The 20,232-nt window shown below is 31.1% G+C and overlaps 2 protein-coding genes across 6 annotated transcripts; one reads left to right on the plus strand and one right to left on the minus strand.

Moving 5' to 3' along the window:
• Positions 1–767: 767 nt before the first annotated feature.
• On the minus strand, positions 768–6,445 carry LOC107413611 (mitochondrial hydrolase YKR070W). Of its 3 annotated transcripts, XM_048469711.2 has the most exons (12): positions 6,151–6,441; positions 5,883–5,983; positions 5,643–5,678; positions 4,496–4,569; positions 4,322–4,362; positions 3,865–3,936; positions 3,528–3,729; positions 2,952–3,047; positions 2,431–2,498; positions 1,332–1,536; positions 1,148–1,231; positions 768–1,053 (listed from the first exon to the last, which is right to left on the minus strand). In XM_048469711.2, exons 1-12 carry the CDS (start codon positions 6,258–6,260, stop codon positions 994–996), a joined length of 1,149 nt encoding a protein of 382 aa, XP_048325668.2. In that variant the 5' UTR covers positions 6,261–6,441; the 3' UTR covers positions 768–993. The 3 variants fall into 3 exon arrangements, with proteins under 3 accessions (XP_048325668.2, XP_048325669.2, XP_048325670.2); XM_048469712.2 differs by lacking the exon at positions 5,643–5,678 and having other exon boundaries at positions 6,151–6,445; XM_048469713.2 differs by lacking the exon at positions 6,151–6,441 and having other exon boundaries at positions 4,322–4,390; positions 5,883–5,987.
• Positions 6,446–6,589: 144 nt separating this feature from the next.
• On the plus strand, positions 6,590–12,485 carry LOC107413630 (zinc finger CCCH domain-containing protein 11). 3 transcript variants are annotated; one of them, XM_016021637.4, is made up of 9 exons: positions 6,591–6,841; positions 6,943–7,115; positions 7,421–7,505; positions 7,644–7,784; positions 7,883–7,974; positions 10,019–10,207; positions 10,366–10,496; positions 10,598–10,697; positions 12,053–12,485. In XM_016021637.4, the coding sequence occupies exons 2-9, from the start codon at positions 6,945–6,947 to the stop codon at positions 12,236–12,238; spliced, it is 1,095 nt and encodes a 364-aa protein (XP_015877123.2). In that variant the 5' UTR covers positions 6,591–6,841; positions 6,943–6,944; the 3' UTR covers positions 12,239–12,485. The 3 variants fall into 3 exon arrangements, with proteins under 3 accessions (XP_015877124.2, XP_015877123.2, XP_015877122.2); XM_016021638.4 differs by having other exon boundaries at positions 6,590–7,115; positions 7,886–7,974; XM_016021636.4 differs by having other exon boundaries at positions 6,591–7,115.
• Positions 12,486–20,232: the final 7,747 nt, after the last annotated feature.

Below are 20,232 nucleotides of genomic sequence, written 5' to 3' on the forward strand. Positions count from 1 at the left end.
AGGTTATTTATTTATCAATAAATGAATAATTTATTAAATTATTAATAAATAAATATTTATTAATTGTTTAAAAAAATTATACTATTTTTTAAAAATAATTTTATGAACTATATAATATATATTAATAAAGGAAAAAATTATCAAGCTTGATCAAATTTATAATCACAAGATTAATCACCATTCAATCAATAAATAAAGAAAAAAGAATCGATAGATAATTTCATCGGACATAGAAATCTACTAATAGAAAGAACGTCTAAACACTCAGATGGATAAGTGGATCAATTGATAAACTCTTATTTAAAGCAAAAACAACTATAGATGCATATTTAAAAAAAATAAAAAATAAAAAAAGCTAAATTGAAAAAGCATAAAAGCTATCAAATAAATTTTTTAGTATATATAGAAAATGTTTATATATATTATGTTTTTTTTTTTTAACAAGTTTAATCAAATATTGATTAATATATTCAATGGATCCTAAAGGATTTTTTAAAAATTTATTATCTTATGCATTTAGCTAATTTAGTCATTTAATATACTGGTCAAAGTTGGGATTGAATAATTTTATTTATTTAACGAGATTATTCATTCATCAAATATTGAAGTTTCACTGTACATTGTCCAGGCACTAAATGTTTGAATGGCATTCTCACATTAGCCACCAATTTTTCTTGCTGATAATTTTGTCATTTCCTTTTTACATATCATTGATAATTTCTTCAATTCTTAACAACATCCATCATAATAATTACTGAAATTTCAGATGAACCTAGAAAAGTGTTGCACCAGATCTTAAGAACTGGATGACTTTGTTTTCATTTTATACTCTCAAATAATCTTCGTGCAATAGGAGTGAGTTGCAAAAGAATTATGAGACCTAGTTAGACAATAATAAACAATCAAAGGGAAAAAAAAAAGAAAAAAAAAGAAAAAAAAAAAGGAGAAAACAAATGAGGAAAAGAAAAAGATCATGCTCCAAAATGTCATGTGTTAAGAAGCACTCTCCCTTTTCAAAATATAATCCACTGCCTCTTCTACCGTATCAACCACCTAAAAAAGCAACAGGTCCATAACAAAATGCATTTAATTGTACATTCTATTAATTTTCTGCATTTTTCATATTTCAAAAGCCAATTTAACTTACCAGATCTGCTGGAAAATCTGCATGATTATCGTTCCCATTAAACACGCCTGTTCTTGTCAAAATAGAAAACCAAGGATGTCCTGCCTGATTGTCAAAAGGTATCTCAATTCTGAATCAATCGCAAAACATGATAAAACATAGCTTAAGAAACAAGGTTTGAAGATCAGTGAGTAGAAAGACAAACCTGCTTTGCACCTTTGACATCAACCACTGGGTTATCACCAATCATATAGAGAGTTTTGAAGGGTTCTGATCCAGAATCTCCATTATTTGAAAGATAATGACCCAAATAAGATGGCTGGAGCTGTCTCAATATAGCTTCAGCGTTCTTAAATACAAATGGATTTGGCTTCCCAAAAGATATATATTGTAAAACATCATGGTGAATTCTGCACAGCAAAGCCACACATAAGAGTTCTCATAGTAAAGGCAGTTCATGATGCTACAAGTCATAGGGTAAGGGCCAGTTTAGTAGAAGCAGCTAGCTTGTGAAGCAACTGAACATCTGCAGGCTTCAAAGTAACTTACGAGTGTCTGAGAAATAATTATTTTAAAGTTTTGTGGATATGCTATATGATAATGAAATATATGTCATAGGAACTTTTTCAATCCCATGTTTATTTATTTTCTTAAATGACGTTTACTTGGATTATGGTTTCATTTTCTACATGAAAAAATTCCATTTTGAACAGATGAGTCAAATTATTCATAACATGTTTCTTGAAAATGCGGTGGGAAAAGATGTTATTTTTTCTATAATCAAAGTGTTGGGTCAGTTCATCAAATGCCTCAATTTTCAATTATCAAGGCCACCTTTAAGGGTCAATAAAGACAGACTCTAACTAAGTCGCATGGCATACCAGACAATACCCAGAAATTCAATCCTCTTGTATCATGTGCCACAGACAGGTTAAAATTTAAGCTTTACACTATCTTAAAATTCTCTGTAAACAACATAATAATTTCAGCTAAAAGCTTTCTCTGTTTCCTTGTCTAATAAGTTTTATAACTTGTGGGCAGAGTTAGTAGTGAAATTGCATGGTAATAACCTATGATATTGTTGATTGGGTGAGCCTATAAATGATCAGTTCATTGGTTTCCCAAGAACAGGTATCAAAGCAATTCTGAGATTTTAAAGATATATGGTTGTACCGATTATGATGCCATGAAGAAACATAACAAAAATGAAATGGTTTCTTGACCAATGGCACAACCTGATGTAGAACTGTCTTCTAGAATGTCAATAATTTATAATTCTAAACATGAGAATGACCTAATCTTACCTATTGAAGACACTTTCTAAAGCAGTTCTGAAAGCACCCATTCCAAGTCGCTCAGATGGAAATGCAGCCTGTATTGATTATCATTAGGCAACTGTCAGAACTGAGTAAAACCAGAAGTCCAAAAGATGAATAGAGTTAACAAGGATGAAGAGAAAGACAAGATTTGAATTATAATTATCTACAACTGAGGAGATTCAACTGCATTAAGATAGAAGAAAGTTCGTGCACATGGCTGCATTTTCGTTTCTGATGTTAGACATGACTAAATACTGGATACATTCATTGTAATGATTCATTCTTATGGGCCAACAAAGAAAGCTATTATGGATAAGCACAGGTCAGATAAAAAATATAAGAATGTGAATTTAGGGTCGAGGATTTTATGGTCCTGCTATAGAAACTCATCCTCAAGATGCACATGATTTTTCACTTTCACTTGAATAACATTTGAATTGTTGCTTTCTATATGATCATCTAGGGTCCTCCTTCAACCAAGATCTCTAGATAACACAGCAGCCGACCTGATATTCCAAATCATCTGCAGCAAAATATAATGGAGGTTGATGCCCATTCTTTTGTCCAGGAAGCCCTCCAGACCTTAAAATGTCACACAGAACCTAATCCAATTCAACAAACAGAAAGACATAAGTGACATCATCTCCAACATGGTAAATATGTGAAAATTAACCAATAAATAGGTAGGAGTATCCATGCTATTTTCTTTTTTCTGTGTTTTAACTAATTAGTTGTGTGCTTAAAATGTAGGAAATTCCACAGAATCTTGAGGTTGGACAAGAGTTGCAAGTCCACAAGCCTACCATATTTGTCATAAAAAGCTCTAATTAAAAACTTCAAAGCGTAGATTATCATTTGCTGTCCTAGAATATTGTCTGCTAAGATATTCATAACTAAACTAATTTTCTTTTGATTTGCTTTGCTCTTCTACTTCCACATGAAATCTTTAAATGTAAATCTATAACTCCAATTACTATACAAATTACAATAATTTGAATGAATTTAAAACCACTAAAGTTCCTCATAAACTAGACATTACAATTGATACTGCAAACTGCTTCTTTTAATAACAAAAAGGTTACCTGAATGTCCATACCCCAATCTACAGGATCACTGACTACAAATGCTGCCTTAACCCTGTTAGATAAAACATCATGTTTTGTCACCAGCTCATTTGAGTAACGATCCAATTCTGATGCCCGCGTCGTTGTCCAGCTCTTGTACTGAGATACAGGATCAATGTTCTTAAAATAGGATGCATACTCTTCTAGTGAAAGAACTTTTCTGCCACAAAAATAAATAAATAATTGAATAAATTGGATAAACTAGTTTCTTTAAAATCTAAAAATCTATACAACTATAACAGAGATTTCTTATTTTAATTAGCAGAACAGCCAAAAGTTTAAACTAAGAACTTACGTGAAACCATACTCTGACATCACAAGAGCTGGTTCCCCCTTTCCAGTAGCAACAATTAGTTCGTTCTCATATCTGAAGGAAAAAAAGTTCGTAAAATAAAATCTTTCTCATTTGGGAAAGGCCATTGCATGAAACTTTTAAAGGAAAAAAAAAATATATATATATATATATATATCACATTCTTATAACAAAATGTTGACAGACAAGATGCTACAAGCATGAACCAAGCTTAATGATCTCGTGTTTGATTTACAAATTACTTTGTTGATATTGCATTGATTATGATGAGGTATTGGAACCCAAAGATTTTATGAAAACAAGTTGAATATGGTTTAAAAGGGGGTGGGAAGATGGTGCTTAAAGCCTTAAACCTACTGTGTCATAGAAATTTTGTAATCAATAAAAAAAAAGGTGTTCATTTTGAAAATAAAGAGTTGTAAAAGACTATCGTATATACCTGTCCAACAAATTTTTAAAAGGTGTATGACCTTGTACAACCTGCATCAGGATATCGGAGAAAAGATAGCTATACAAAGGGTTCCATTAGTCAAATGATAGCCATAAAAAATAATGACTTAGTTCATGAAATGTTTTTGAAAATGATAAAAGTACAAAAGCTCGAAAGCATTACCTGAGAAGGTAAAATGCGAACTCCCAAAAGTTCACCAAGCTCATTTGCTCGACTTGATTCGGGGATGCCACCTCCTATTTAAGAGAATATTACTCATCCAGTCATTAAATCTAGCTCTTCAAAACATACTTACAAAAGAGTTACTAATGATTTATCCAGTTGGAAAATGAACTCATACAGGGCTGAGAGTTATATTTGCACACAGTCACTGAGTCACACACAAAGAATGGTTTGGTATCAAGTATCAAAAGAACCTACCAGAAGTAAAAATTAAGGAAATAATTCAATCATTTAGTTTTTATGCATTTATTTATTTTTTTCATCAGGTTACTTGAACCGAGGACCTGCTATTTTGCAAGTGGTGGATATTTACAAATAGACTATCCCTTATGGGGCCAATTCAATCATTTACTAGCGTCTGAAATGCTAAAGAATTGTATACAAATGTATGGTTAGGATACACTTAGAGCTTATTATGCAATGTATATATTTACTCAAAATAAGGAAAATTTAGAACAGATGTAGCTGGATTTCCAAAAATGAATTAGACTGGTTTAACTTTTGTTGCCTTGTATGCTATAAAGAGAAGACAAACATTAAGCTGAATTTTGCTATAAAGAGAAGACAAACATTGAACTGAGTTTTGGTAGATACATCTTCTTCCTTTAAATCCAAAGGTGTAAGTTTGATTAAAATTTGGTTTCTTAAAGGAATAGAAAGAACAAAACTATAGCCTAAATTTAGAAAAATTTGGTAAAGTTGATTTAGAGAAATGTGTTAAAAAATCATTAATTAACTTTTTGTTTTAGACATACAATTTAAGGGGGAAAAAAAAAAAAGGCATTCTTTAGAATTCTTATGAATTTGAGGTGGTGTGAGTGATAATAAAGCTTAAGATGAAGTTATCCAAATAATTTCATAAGCCAATTTATAACCATCAAATGTACCAAAAAAAAAAAAAAAACATAAACTTGTGAGTGATAATGAAGCTTAAGGTGACGTTATCCAAATAATTTCATAAGCCAATTTATAGCCACCAACCAAATAAAAAAAAATGCATAAACAATCACAATGAAAGGATTATGCTATCTTAGTAATCACACCTTCTTGGCAAAATGCTATAATAAGAACACTTAAAACAACTTACCATTGGTTAAGAACAGAAAAGGAATGTTCAAAGCACCTAAAAACAAATCAACCAAACTAGAGTTACAATTTTTGAGTAAATTAGTAAAACTACAGTGTATGATAATTAAAATACATAATTAGAAATTTTTTACCATTTAAAAGCAAAAATGACGTATTGATTTTCTAAAATTAAATATTATAATTTATAATGCTTAAATAGTTTCTTTCAATCCAACAAAAAAGAAAGTTAAACCAGTACCAGAATCTCCGTACAATCTTTTCAAAGCTCGGGGTGAACCTCCAATTGGAACACGGCCTCGGAGAATAACGCCATCAATGTCGAAAGCAATTCCAAAACATCTGCAAAATTCACCATTAACATTTTTTCTCAACCTTTTCTCTTCTCCTCCAATTTCTCTCCAACCAATCAAAAGTCTTTGTCCATTTGTGAAAATAAAACAAACATACAAATATTTTTTCTTTTTTATAAATATATATATATATATATATTGAAAACTTCAACAAACCGTTTGGGAGTGGATTGAATCTTGGAGTAGGAACGGAAAGCTCGACACTGTAACAGCAAAAACGCTGCGTTTTTGCATTCGGGAATCCTAAAAACCGTACGGAACCTCATCTCTCTCTCTCTCTACTTTGTAGTTCAGCAGCTCTGCTCTGCTTTGCTAAGTGCTCGTGGCCACGATTCCACGGTAAAAGCTCTTTCCGAGCACAATTTTTTTTTCTTGTTTACGATATAAACGGCATGTCGTACGCATCAATGTGGAGTGGATGACACACGGCAGCTTATAATTGGTGCATCGGTTACCGCACAATTTTTGAAGAGTTACGTACTACTTCAACAAAACTCTTTTTCAAAGTGACAAAAATAACCCTACGTGTTTAATTGAATTTCCCATTTCACCCAACTTCCCTCTGGACCCTTCTAAATGTTTGTAATCGCTAATCAGGGATTCAAGATCAACAAGTGAAAGAAAATCAGACATTCCAGGAAGAGAAGGACGAGTTGGGCATTTTAGGGAAAACAAATACAAAATTCCATCAATACCCTTCTCTTCTTCATCTTTTTGGCCTACATTATCATCGTTTTCGCACAGCTAATAGAACTTTCTGATTTATCTGCCCCAAAACCCTAATCCCTCTTTTTTTTGGCCAAATCATACTCAAAAAATAATAAATTTTGAAATTGTTTATTTGGGGGTGAGAAAATTTGATTTTTATTTACTTCTTTTTTTTCTTTTTTTTCTTTTTTTATAAATTTTTTGGGGTTCATCGAAGAAGTTTTTGATTGAATGCGATAGATATGCCGCCGAAGCAGCAGTCCAAAGCCGACATGGCAAAAAAGCAGAAAGTCGTAGAGGATAAGACTTTCGGGCTCAAAAACAAGAACAAGAGCAAAAATGTTCAGAAATACGTTCAGAATCTCAAGCAAGCCGTCCAACCAAAACCAGACGCGACTAAAGTCGCTGCCAAGGTCCGCCTCTCGCTGTTTCTTATTCGGATCGATTCTCATATGTTAGTGCTATTTTTTTTTTCTATTTATTTTTTCATTTCCGTTTTGTATTGGATTCTATTTGTTTTGGCGGTGAATGGGTTTATCTGAACTTATCCTGTAGTGAAAAAAGTTATTTCCTTTTTTGAACTTCAGTTCTGTTCAATTTTTTTTAAATAAAATATTGGGAAAATTTGATGTTTGTGGGAATTTTTTTGTTTTTTTGGGAGCTGTTGATATTGTGTAAAGAAGCAGGGATTGATTGAGATTGATTCATTGAATAACAGAAAAAGAAGGAGGAAGAGAAAGCTAAAGAGAAGGAGCTGAATGATTTGTTTAAGGTAGCTGTTAGTCAGCCAAAAGTTCCAGTTGGTATGCACTATTATTCTTTCTCTTTACTTGTCTTTTTGTTTGCTGTTTATAGTTTTCACCATTCGATAGTAGTTATTTGTGGTTTTGGCTTTTGGATATTTTGCTGTCTATGTAATTGAAATTTGGGAATTTGGATAGGTGTTGATCCTAAATCTATACTATGTGAGTTTTTCAAGGCGGGACAGTGCACCAAGGGTTTCAAATGCAAGTTCTCACATGACTTGAATGTCCAGAGGAAGGGTGAAAAGATTGATATTTACAGTGATAAGCGTGATGGAGGTGAATGAATAAACATGTCTGAATTTGCTTTCAGTTTTGTGTTGTATAATTCCTTAACTTAGTGCATAACTTGGTATCGGGTTTGTTACTGTTATTAGAAGACACCATGGAAGATTGGGATCAAGAGAAGTTGGAGAAGGTCGTGGAGTCAAAGACGAAAGAGTACAACCAGAATAAACCAACCGAAATTGTATGTTCATTCTCAAAACTTGAATCTTTTGAGCATATTTTTCAGATGACAGGTCTGGTATTAAGGATTTTGTATTTCCAGATGTTGGTTGCTCTCCTCCTTTCTCTCCAAATATTTATCCTTTCCACCTGCTCAGTTGGGTTTATTTTTCATTTTATATGAACGTCTGTGATATGGTGATTGTTGCTAACTCGCTTTCATTACGGGTAAATAAAACTGGAGCAATTTTTTGGTTCAGATTTGAGGCTCGTATACAAGTTATGTAGTCTAGAGCAGGCAAATTCATCGTGTCAGTCAAAACGTTTTTAATTACTGTCGTGTTACATTTATGCTTATTATTTAAAGAAAAATGTGGAGTCTATATGTAAGTTTTGGGTGTTCTTCTCAAACTTGGTAGCAAGAGATAAGGGTAAAGCTTAGTTCCGTATCAGATGATTTAAGGTAATGTGGAACAGACTTCAATTGTCTTGCAAAAAAAAGAGGTGGTTGGCCTTTTTAGATGATTTGTTTTATGGTTTCTTTGTAAATCAATACCTGTATTAAGTGATAAAGAAATTAAGCATTGATTGATTACAGCTCTACTATTGACTTTGAGAAGAATATTTGAAACGGTAATGTTGATTCTCTCTATATGAAATTTATTAAGTGTTTTATTATGGGCCATCTAATTTAAAGACCCAGTACGATAAATTGTGGCTGCTAAAACACTAAGTGTCCTGTAAATCCGAACCATTTATTGTAACTGAAAAGATCTAATAAACACCCATTCTTTATGGTAAGCTGCTACAGAGGCATTGATAACTGCTATAGTTGTATTATTCCTCATTGTGCATTGAAGTAACTGTAGGCATCTATTTGCATGGAATTGCAAGCTTGGTGGTGTTAGTTGAGTAGTGCTGGTGTTTGCTTATGGGACACAACTTATCCCCCAGTATTGTGGCCTCATAACAGTTGTACCTTTATGAGCAGCTTCAATGACTTTTGATGGATTTGTTGTGTTTAAGTGGCATCCATAAATTTTATTGTGTTTTTAATTTATATGAATATCTGATAACATGTCTTCAGGAGTAGGTAAATTAGCTTTCGTACATTTTAACTTAATTGACCTTGTCTAGTTATCTATTGAGCTTGTCCATATATCCATTGACAACCTAGTCTACAGATTCATGTAGGAAGAGGGAAAAAGCGAAGGAAAGAAAGTAAAGAAAAAGTGAGAGATTTACATCATTAGCGTTTTGGAGATTTTGTGCCTTGATGTGTGCATTTATGAGTGGTATCTCAATGCTACATAATATGCAAATCTATTTTTAAGGTGGCTGTTGTGGATGTTCGAAATATTAGCTTTTACGTCACTGATATTTGAGCTTCTCTGTTTGCTGGATTTGTATCTAGCATGGATATTGAACCATTATATGTCATGATGACTAGTTGATTTTTTCCTCCTTTTCTCCGTTTCTCTTTCTCCTTTTTTTTTTTTTCCTTCTCTCTCTCTCTCTCTCTCTCTCTCTCTCTCTCTCTCTCTCTCCCTCTCCCTCTTCCCTGAGTTATTGAAATATGAATGAAAGAAGATTTCATTTTCTGGAGATTTTGAAAATTTAGGCAAATGGATATTTAGCATTATTAGTTTAGTCATGGTGGTTTGATAATTGTTAATTATTCAAGTTTTTGTTTGTTTAATATATGCAGCATGTCTCGGGAGAGTAATATCTTCTCGAGTCCCTGGAATTGCTGTCTTTCTACCTTGGAAGTGATGCATTAGGTGGAAAAGAAATTGGGAAAACACTGTGGTTCAGTCTAGAGTGATCCCATGTTATTGGATCCAATCTTTAACTTTGTTATCTGCATTTTGAGTTCATGTGATCATCATGGAATTTATATTAATCTGTCTTCAATCACTGAGGAGGCACATATTCATTTCATATGCTGTCTGACTTTATTGACTATAATTCTGCTTTACATATTTCATGTGATACAATTTATTAATGGGGTTGAACATTCTGTACAGCTGGATCTGGGTTATTAACTACCTTGTATGCTATTGCAGGTTTGCAAATACTTTCTTGATGCAGTTGAAAAGAAACAGTATGGTTGGTTCTGGGTTTGCCCAAATGGTGGCAAAGATTGTCACTACAGGCATGCTCTTCCTCCAGGCTATGTTTTGAAATCTCAAATGAAGGCACTTCTTGAGGAAGAGGCTGAAAAGATTCCCGTTGAGGAGGAGATTGAGAATCAGGTGAAATATTTGTTGTGTGTACTTTGCATTTTACTCTCCTTTATCGTGACAGAAACATCTTTATTTGCTTGATTTGAGTATTCCTTTTCATATTATCTTTGCCTTCACTCATTTTGTGTTTGCAATCCTAATTTTGGTTCAACTGCTGATTACTTAAGCGTGCAAAAGTAACCACCACTACTCCTATGACTCCCGAGCTGTTTCTTCAATGGAAGAAGAAAAAGATGGAAGAAAGAGATGCAGGTCTTGCTGCACAACGAGCAGAGAGGGCTAAGAATGACCGCATGAGGTTTTATCATCATTATTATTATTATTACTATCCCCTATAAGTTCTATTCAGTTAAAGGAATATACTTAAAGCAGTACTGATTTACATTTCCTTGATTTCAGTGGTCGTGAGCTTTTCCTTTCAGATGCTAGCTTGTTTGTGGATGATGCTGAGGCTTATGAAAAATACTTGAGAGAAGAACCTGAGGTTGCTGAACGAAAGGTAAATCTGCTTGTTCTGGCTCCTAAACTATATATGATGTATAGTAATGTTCCAACACTCTATGTCTCGTTAAGGCTGACAGTTTATAACTGCTTATTTTAATGAATATAATTTCATGTTTAGTTGTCTTTATCATCATAAGATAGCACATATTATTATATTGAAATCTCTTCTTTTGTACACAATTTTTTGCAATTGTCATGAGTAAATTGTCAAGAAAATTACACCAGAACCCTCCTTTTTTTTATTATTATTTTCTTTGCATGAATTGGAGAATGCAGATGTATTTACAGAAAGTGCAGAAGCACCACCCTTATTTTTTGTTCTTGTTGCAATGTTACTCCTTTTCAACACAGATTTGTGCAATTTTCACGTAGTGTCAGAAAGTACACAATTTGTGCAATTTGTCACATTTTCGTATAAAGTGTAATCAATTAAACTCTAATTTATATTTGCACATTTTCTTGCATTCAATTGACTTGTGAAAACTATAAATAATTGGTAAAAGAGGGTTCGCATTGCAAAATAGAGGGCTTTTTGTGTAATTGCCCCATTTATTTTTCTCCTTGCAAGTTGAAGCCTCTTAAAGACACCATGGGAAAACAATGGGTAGAAATCGTGGTTTACGTACTATGTTGTAGAAATATTGTTACTTAAAAACGGCCTAGTACTTGCTGGTCAAAGCTTTACGGTGTCAAATCTCATATGCAAGCAATAGATATGGCAGTGGCTTGGCAACAGTTATAATGAGAAATCTATGATGTATTATTGCGGTGTGTTTTGATTGGTTATATTGGCAGTAATTTAAAAATTATATCAAATTATTGTCTTGGCATTTGAAGTACCTTAATACCTTTTCTCTTTCTTTTTCTATTTTATTTTATATTATTTTTTTTTTGTTCGGTTTATTTTCCACATGATGCAATGATACAACGTTGGTTGTGTCATTACATATGCATGTCCTGTGTTACCAAATAATATGGAGGTATAGTGTTTATTTAATATTAAAATGATTTCCTGAGAGAAGTTGCTGATTCTACCGCTGTTAAAGCAGCTTGGAATTGGTCAACACTTTTTATGGTTTGGCTGAATGGAGTTATTTCACATTTTATGCTTAACAAATTGCATATATTTTGAGGTACTAGTTTAGTTCATATCTGATATCGGGCTGCTTATATCAAGATCATCTTTTTACTTGTTAGCAATGCAATGTTGAGCATTTAAACCCTCATCAACTAGTTCAATTTTCAGATTTTGTTTATAAGCTCTATGTATGAGAACGTTCTTGTTTAAATTCTTGTGTGTGTTAAATATTGTCGCTGGTGCCTTATAAGTTTTCCCATGCTCAATATCAGGCCAAAGACAACACAGCAGTGGAGGGACCAAGTGCTTCTTCTAGTGCCGTTGCTGGCTCCGAAGAAGCTCCACCAGATGATGACGATGATGATGATGAACTGGACATGGATGAGTTAAATGAGCTCGAGGCAAGTTTGTCAAGAACATCTATTCAGATTCGTGAGCCGGGTATTGAGGCATCTTGAAAAGAGAAGGGGGGAGAGAAAGAGAGGCATCTTGGAGAGAGAGAGAGATTTGCTGTGACTCTGCCATAGAATTGACAAGGAAAAAGAGTCCTTGTTGGGCAATTTCAGATCAACTACAATTGAGAATTTGAGAGGCAATAATGTAAATTTTTCAATGTTGGGATGGTGTGAAGTTATATGGAATTTGGTGGTTGAATTATTATGGTTTTATCATTTGATGCAATGAAAAGTCGAAATTTTGATCAAACCTTGCTTGCTTTTGTTAGTGTTTTTCTGTCTTTGGCATATGGTAAAATTCGATGCCCCGTACAAATCTCTGTGGCTCTGTTTGTAATCTGGTGCTAAATTACAAGAATCGTCGGTGGGCACCAATCAACTACCGGGAAAGGGTACTTTTTTTTTCTGTAAGCTTAAACAACCAAAAAGCAAAAACGACACAACCTTAGGATGGAAGGCATGGTGCAGTAAATCATGTATTGATTGATCAAACGTCTATTATCGTCATATCAATGTGCTTTTGTTGCACCTGACTCTAGGTTTTTATTGGGCGTGATTATTTGTGATTTGTTTAAATGATGTGCCATAACAGTTCATATGCAAAGTTTCACTTCTTGTTAATGTACTCCTAAAATTTTACCCTTTCAAAGAATTGAACGTGTTGAATGGAATGAAATAGACCCTTTTGTGTTTTTTTTCTTTTCAGAATAGAAAAAAAAAGGAAAAGAAAAATTCAACATTTTGTTTGGATTTTTTGGAAGTTTTATTTGATGAGGTTAGTCAGAGAACGGCACTGGAAGTCAAGGGCTTCCTAATTGTGGAATTGTTGCGATGAATCATCATTTTGCTCGACTGGTTTACTACCTTTTTTGTTAGGTTTGACAATCTATGACCTTAGTGATTGGAATTTGGATCTACTAGCCATCTTGCCACGTTGCAGCAAAATAATAGAAAAGTGTATATATATATATATATGCATAAATATTGGTTTGTATGAAAGGTGAAATTGTAATCTACGAGAGTAATAGTTTATAAGGAACAGTCTAGTCTTTTTTTTTTTTGGTTTTTTTTTTTTTTTTTCTTTTTTAGGCAATGATCTTGCTAAGAGATTTGAAGTGGGGATCATATTTTCTGTTTGCTAATTTTTTCAATCAAAATTTTAAAATGAAAATTAGTTTTATTTTTTTAAATAAAAAATCTTTTTTATTTTTTTTTTATTTTAACTTTTTGATTCTTATTTGAGAGAGAGAGAGAGAGAGAGAGAGAGAGAGAAAAGAAGTGAATACATGAAATCTGTTTGCTAATTATATAGCTCTTTTGTAGTTTTATTTTCTGTTATTGTTTTTTAAGATGTTAAACAATATAAATTATTAATGATTCTTAAGATTGTCATTTATAATGGCAAAAGAATGTATCTAATTTTATGAACAATGCACATGGTAAAATGTATTTAACTTTTTTTGGTGTTTTAGGGTTAACTCTATTTTCACTCCCTCTACTTTGCATCCAATTTCAATTAAATGCCTCGTGTTTCCAAATTTTCAATTTTCATTTTCACCTTGCTTTCAATTAGCCTCTATTTTTAGTGTTTTAATTAAAATTCTCAATTTTAGTTTTTCTTTCAAAATGGAAGAAACTTAAATGAAAATTTTGTTCACTATAAATGTCTTATTATAAATCCAAAAATTTTATTATCTAAAAATATTAAAAACTAAATAAAATTATCTACCATAAAGGTTAAATATATGATAACTAAATTGAAATAAAACTAAAATTAAGGATCTCAATTAAAAAAAAAAATAATGAAAATGAAGACCTAATTTAAAACAAAATTGAAAATTAAGATACTCAGTCGGAAAAAGTAAAACTTAAGAAACTCAATTGGAACTAGGATCAAATGAGAGAATCTAAAAATATAGTTAATCTTTTTTATTATTATTATTAAATTATAGCAAAAGTATGAAGTAAAAGCGCTCCTAGAAATAATCAATGCTAATTAGTAACATTGGATGACGATATCAATTCTTATCTTTGTGACGAAGGCACTCATGGAAAATTAAAAAAAGGCAAGTAGTTATATATATATATATATATATATATAAGTTGAATGGTGCGAACCTCGCACTAAAAACCGTTGTTTACTGAAAAAAAATATTAATTTTTTGTGTGATTCATACTGTAAAATATCCACATATATATATATATATATATATATTTTTTTTTTTAAGGACACGTTTCTAATTCAAGGAAAACAAAAAGTAGGAATTTTCTTTGAGACAAACATGTTTGAATTTCTTTAACTCCACTAGGACCCTGCTGTGGTCTTGTTCAAAGCTAGGGAGATATATTGATAAGCAATCCTGGATATTTTCTTTGTCAAACTTTTCCTGAATGTAATAGCGTAGCAAATGGGATGGCAAATTTTAGTCAAAAGTCTTGGTATCTTATATTTGATTTTAGCTCCCAAGGGAGTGGATCCTTTAGTTGTTTTAGACCATGTGAGAAGAGTGACTTTCCGTGGTGTTTTAATATTGTTTCTTCTTCTATTTCCATTCTTATAAGAATAAAAAAATAAATAAAAAATAATTGTTTTAATTTCTAGAACCCACCCATCCTTGTTTTTATTTGTGTAAGAAGTTGTGGACCTCATATTTTCTCTGATATATAATTGGTTAGCATTGTTATGATTTTTCTCTTTTCAATTCAATCCATATGTACATTGTATTTCTCAACGAAAGAGAAACAAAGGGTGACCCACCACATCATAAAGAATTGGAAGAAAAAGCAGAAAGAAAAAAACAGCGTGATTTGGACAAGAGCAATGATTTGTGGCCATTGAAAGAAAAAACCAAAAAAAAAATTAAAACAAAATTTCCCTTCCACGTTTTTCAATTGCATTCCTTCTTTGTCACGCTCATATATATATATACACACACACACACACACACACACACACACACACACACACACACACACAAATTTTTTTTTTTTTTGAAAGGATTATCTGAGAGACTTTAACATTTAATAATTAATACATACACATCAAGCTTTTTTTTTTTTTTTAATTTTTAAATTCCGATCCTTTTATAGGTTCTTCAAAAAAAAATAAAAAATAAATTAAAAAAATGAAAACCTTTTGTAGGTCCAAATGCATATCTTTCTTCTGATATGATGTGGGATCCTCCTCCTCTATCAATTGTCGCTGTCTCAATACATTTTTTCACATTCTTTAATAGAAAATTGGTTTTTTTATTTTTTTTATTTTACTTTTTTGGGGAAAATATGATCCATTGCTATAGTTACTCATCACACTGTTTTTTATTTTTATTTTTATTTTTGCAAATCACCAAAGGCAAGCGAGACTGTTCATTTTAAGTTGCAGCATAATTATTTTTCTCTGTTATATATATATATATATATATTGTTTTTTTAACACGTTGGAACATACTACTTTAGCAATATTCAAGTCATGGAAAAGTAATGCAGAAATATATTGGCAAGTTGTTGTCCAAAAAGAAAAAAGAAAAAGAACTCCAGTGACAAATTTATTACATAAGCTTATGACATAAGAAATCAAAGTCAAAGATAACAGTGGGTGATCTCCAATCTCTTGAAGAGAATAATATTTAGAGAAACCAAATCCAGAAGAAACAACTAAACAATAAAAATAAAAATCAGATGCAAACCGATCTTCTAACCCATAAATTAATCGATTATGTGATCGTTTACCAAATGTTTTTGTCCTTTTATGTAAATAATAAATAATTATATATATATATAATCTTCATGAAACTTTTCAGTCAAAAAAAGAAAAAATAAAATTCAAACTCCATGAACCTCTTTACCAGCTGAAGAGACAAGTTTTTGGTCAAAATCATTTTAAATTTTGTTAGAATCTAAACTTTTCATATTTCTTCATACCAAACTTCACTAATTTATATAAGATATTAGTGATTAATTTGCTGAAAGTTGGAGTGGGATTCTTATGGCATTTGCTGTTTTCTTCTTTTAAAAAGGATCACATTTCTCTCCCTCTTTTCTATTTCTTAGTTATATAATACTTCCACCGCTGGATTGGTACAATAATCATATAAAATCTAAAAATAATTACAAAATACTCCTTTGAACTTTGACTTTTAAGTTGCAATTTGCTTCCTGAACTTTTTTTTAGATCAATTTTCTTCCTATATTTTGATACGGCATTAATTTATTATCTTCCTTAAAAAAATTTTGTTAGATTTTGATGAAAATGATCAATTAATATTAAAATCGATTGCTTATATAAATAAAATTGTCTAAGTGAATGTTTTTCTTTGAACAAACATTGTTAAAAAAAAATGACTTATAACAATTTATTCTCAATATATCTTTCAATTCTTATCCAATTTGATCAAGAAAAGTTTTGATTTAGATGTATTTTAGTTGTATAAACAATCAATTTGAGTACTAACCGATCAACTTTTTCAAATCATAACAAAAGGTTTTAGGAAAAAAAAAAAAAAGGCAAATTGAGAGTATGCCAAAGTTTACAGGAAAATTTCTTTTTAAAAAGAAAAAGGTTCAGGGATTTTGTAATTTTTGCAAAATCTAATTGACAATAAGTTAACAAATCCATCCAATGGACTTAGCTTCATGTAAATTTTCCATTGATATAAGATAAGGGTGATTTCAAAAACAACAATTGTATAAGATGCCCAAATTCACCAAAAAAGTATAAGATGCCCAAAAGTAGTTGTTAAAAAAAGAAAAAAAAGAAAAAAAAAAAAAGAAGGTTTCTAAATGTTAACTGTTTTTTTCTTTTTGGTGAAATTCTAAATGTTAACTTGATACAAATATATATATATATATATATATATTTTGCTAAAAAAATTTGCAGGGAATATTTTATGCAACATTCTTAGTGCTGTCCCATGCAACATCTGTTTGCCAGTAAGCAGAGCAGAAGCTACAGAACCTGCAATGGATATATATCAAAATGAAGCTGGACCCCACAACAAGACACAAATTTTTTTGCTACTTTTTGCTGCTGCTTCTCACGGTTGTCCTAAACCAAATACAGTTGTCTTTCATGCACAACCATATTTTTTATTTTATTTTTTTTTTGGTGGTCTTTACTGTTGAATTTACAACACGAACAACTTGACAAAGCCAGTGAAGTTCTTGAATTTTCAAACACAAGCATGGTCATGAACTTAAATGAGCTTTTTTCTCCAATCAACAAAAATGGTTTAAAAAAAAAAAAAAAACAAAAAAGCTTAATTGCAATGTTGAAATGTAAAAATCCCAACTTAAATATTTCCCCTAACAACAGGTAAAGAGGGTATATAAATATTTATACACATAACTCATATCTCCTCAAAATAAATGTTAAAATAAGAAGAAGGAAAAATGTACTAAATTTTTTAATACAAGAACTCAAATTGAAAACTAGAAAGCCCATTACAATGTGTGGTAATTTTCTCTGTTACAGGCTGATTAAAAAATTAGAAACCCCATTCTTAAAATTTTTTCTTATCAAATTTCCCTGAAATCAATTTTCCTTTCTCATCACAACAGTAACCAAATGCTTCTGGATTTGTTGCAGAACCAGTACCTCTTTCATTCTTCTTTCCTGTTCGTCCTTTGGCTACATTGATCACAGTCTCCATCAGTTCCTCAAATATCTTTGTCTTGATCTGACCTCTCTTTGGTGGCAGCAGGTTAGCTTTCCCTTTCTTCATTGGTTTACTGGTTTTGTTTTCCATTTTTCTGAAGATGGGATAGAAATTTTGTGCTTTCACTCTGAGAAGAAGAGAGGGCAGAGAAAGAAAGCAGAGTCAGGTTGGAGTTGTGAGAGAGAGAGCGAGACCAAGAGCAAGTGGGGTATATAAAATAATATTCATGTGTGTGTGTGTGTGGGTGTCAGTGTGGAGGAGCACACTTGGCTGACTGTGTCAAAAAGCTTGATGGTGTGAGAGTATGAACATAGTTGATCCAAATGGACATATTGACGCAATGTGGTCACCATATACCTCACCCTTTAGATACAAAATTTGGAACATGTCGTTTTCGTTGTCTCTCTTTTTTTTTTAAACTAAGTTTCTGGGATTTTTTTTTTTCTTTTTTGGTGGCACAAGAAAGCGTGATAATGGATTCTCTTTTTTTATTTTTTTGTTTAAAAAAAGAAAAGAAAAGAGAGGAAATAATTTTGGAATGGAAGCCTATATATATATAGATTAGGGTTTCTGTCTCATTTTTTTATTCATAGTCTTGTCGGACCAAAAATATGATTTCATCTCAACTAAAAAACTATATAAAAGAGGCAAAAATTAAGTAGAAAAATGAAAAAAGATTTTTTTTATAAGATTTAAAAAAAAAAGAAAAAAAAGATGACAACATGAATGGAGATAGAAAAGCAAAACAAAAATTTCGAGATTTATATTATCTATTTTGAACAGTAAATAAATAAATTCAATAAAAGAGGAGACATTTTCTTTTAAATAAAATGACATCATATTAGGATATAAAAATTAGAGATTAAAAAAAAAAAAAAAAAAACAGAAGATAAATGATCCAGTTCATATTCTGAATTAATATATACAAGTTTCATTATTTCATTTGGTACCGTGGATCCTCCTCAATGCAAAGGAGATCTATTTGAGATATTGAATTTTCATGGATTTATAGATGTCATTTTCATTATGAGGGTGGGAGTAATTGTGAGAAGGGAAAAATTGGGATTGAAAGGAATAAAGTGGATAAGATGGAGTTTTGACTGGTTTTATGATATGATTGAAAATTTGAATGTTGAAGTTTGAATTAAACAGAACATATAAAGAAAACAAAGAAAAAAATGTTGTTGGAAGTGTATATAAACCAATTGGAAATCTAGCCACAAGAGTCATAGACTAGATGGCACACTTAAAACAATGTTTAAGAAACTGAAAAAAGTTTTCGATAAAAAAATAAAAATAAAAATTCACTTAAAAAAGTGATTTTTTTTTTATTTTTTTATTTTTTTACTTTTTACCATTTAGTTGAGTAAAATCTTTAGAAAGAATATTAATGTTATTATAAAGTAATAATGGGATTCTTACTAGATTTTTGTAAGAACTTTAGGAAAGTGGAAACCTAAACCTAAATAAAATGAGCTGGAAACTAACATGATTTATTAAAAGTAAAAGTAAATTTAAAATTATGAAAGAATCTAATATGCCTAAAGCTAAATCCCTTTAATAATTCTTTGTCCAATTATATAAAATTTGTGACCAAAGCACGTGAAATAAAGAAACACAATTTTTTTCCCCCCAATAGTCATATCTTTTAGATGTATCTTTTAACATTATTAAGTCAATAAGACTCATAGACAAAAACAGAGAGAGAACTTATCTGTTTGGAACATGAAAATTACATATTTTTCTTGTCCAAAATCATTATGGAACCTCTCAAAAGTATTAGTGGGAGCACAATGAACAGACAGGCAAGAATTTTCAAAGCAGTTTTTTTTTTTTTTTGGCTATTATTATTATTATTATAGTTTTTTTTTTTTTTTTTTGTCTTCCTTTTAGAATCAGCATCTTTCCTGTTTACTTACATATGATTTGTGATTTTTAGTGTTTGATTAATCATTATATGTGGTTTCTATAAAGAGATAATTTAAAAAATGCAACTTAATTGAATAATAAAAAAGAATCCATATTTCATATATATTCGCTGATATAGAATCTCAAGAGCTTGGCAACCCAAAAACAAATAAAATAATAAAAACAATAAAAATAAAAAAGCAAAAGAATCTAATCACTAATCACCATATGAGAGAATTTGATTATCATAATCTTCCAACAGTTCTCTAGAAGATGTTAAAAGTTTTTTCAACCTTCAACCCTTAAACTTTAAAGAATAACTCTCTCTTTTTTTTTTTTTTTTTTTGGTAGTAAATTGGAAATAATTCCTCAAGACACAACTGGCGTAGTCAGTATAGCTTTCCCTGCCAGTGAACCCCATTCTCAGATACTGTG

Source organism: Ziziphus jujuba, chromosome 8, assembly GCF_031755915.1.
Source record: "Ziziphus jujuba cultivar Dongzao chromosome 8, ASM3175591v1".
Lineage (NCBI taxonomy): Eukaryota > Viridiplantae > Streptophyta > Magnoliopsida > Rosales > Rhamnaceae > Ziziphus > Ziziphus jujuba.

Bases quoted from the DNA above. Each gene is read 5' to 3' on its own strand.
- LOC107413630 (XM_016021636.4), top strand. From the start codon at position 6,945: ATGCCGCCGAAGCAGCAGTCCAAAGCCGACATGGCAAAAAAGCAGAAA. The intron at 7,975-10,018 runs GTATGTTCATTC...ATGCTATTGCAG, and splicing joins AGAATAAACCAACCGAAATT to GTTTGCAAATACTTTCTTGA. The intron at 10,497-10,597 runs GTTTTATCATCA...CCTTGATTTCAG, and splicing joins GCTAAGAATGACCGCATGAG to TGGTCGTGAGCTTTTCCTTT.
- LOC107413611 (XM_048469711.2), bottom strand. From the start codon at position 6,260: ATGAGGTTCCGTACGGTTTTTAGGATTCCCGAATGCAAAAACGCAGCG. The intron at 4,363-4,495 runs GTAATGCTTTCG...ATCCTGATGCAG, and splicing joins TTCGCATTTTACCTTCTCAG to GTTGTACAAGGTCATACACC. The intron at 1,232-1,331 runs GTTTGTCTTTCT...TTTGACAATCAG, and splicing joins ATGTCAAAGGTGCAAAGCAG to GCAGGACATCCTTGGTTTTC.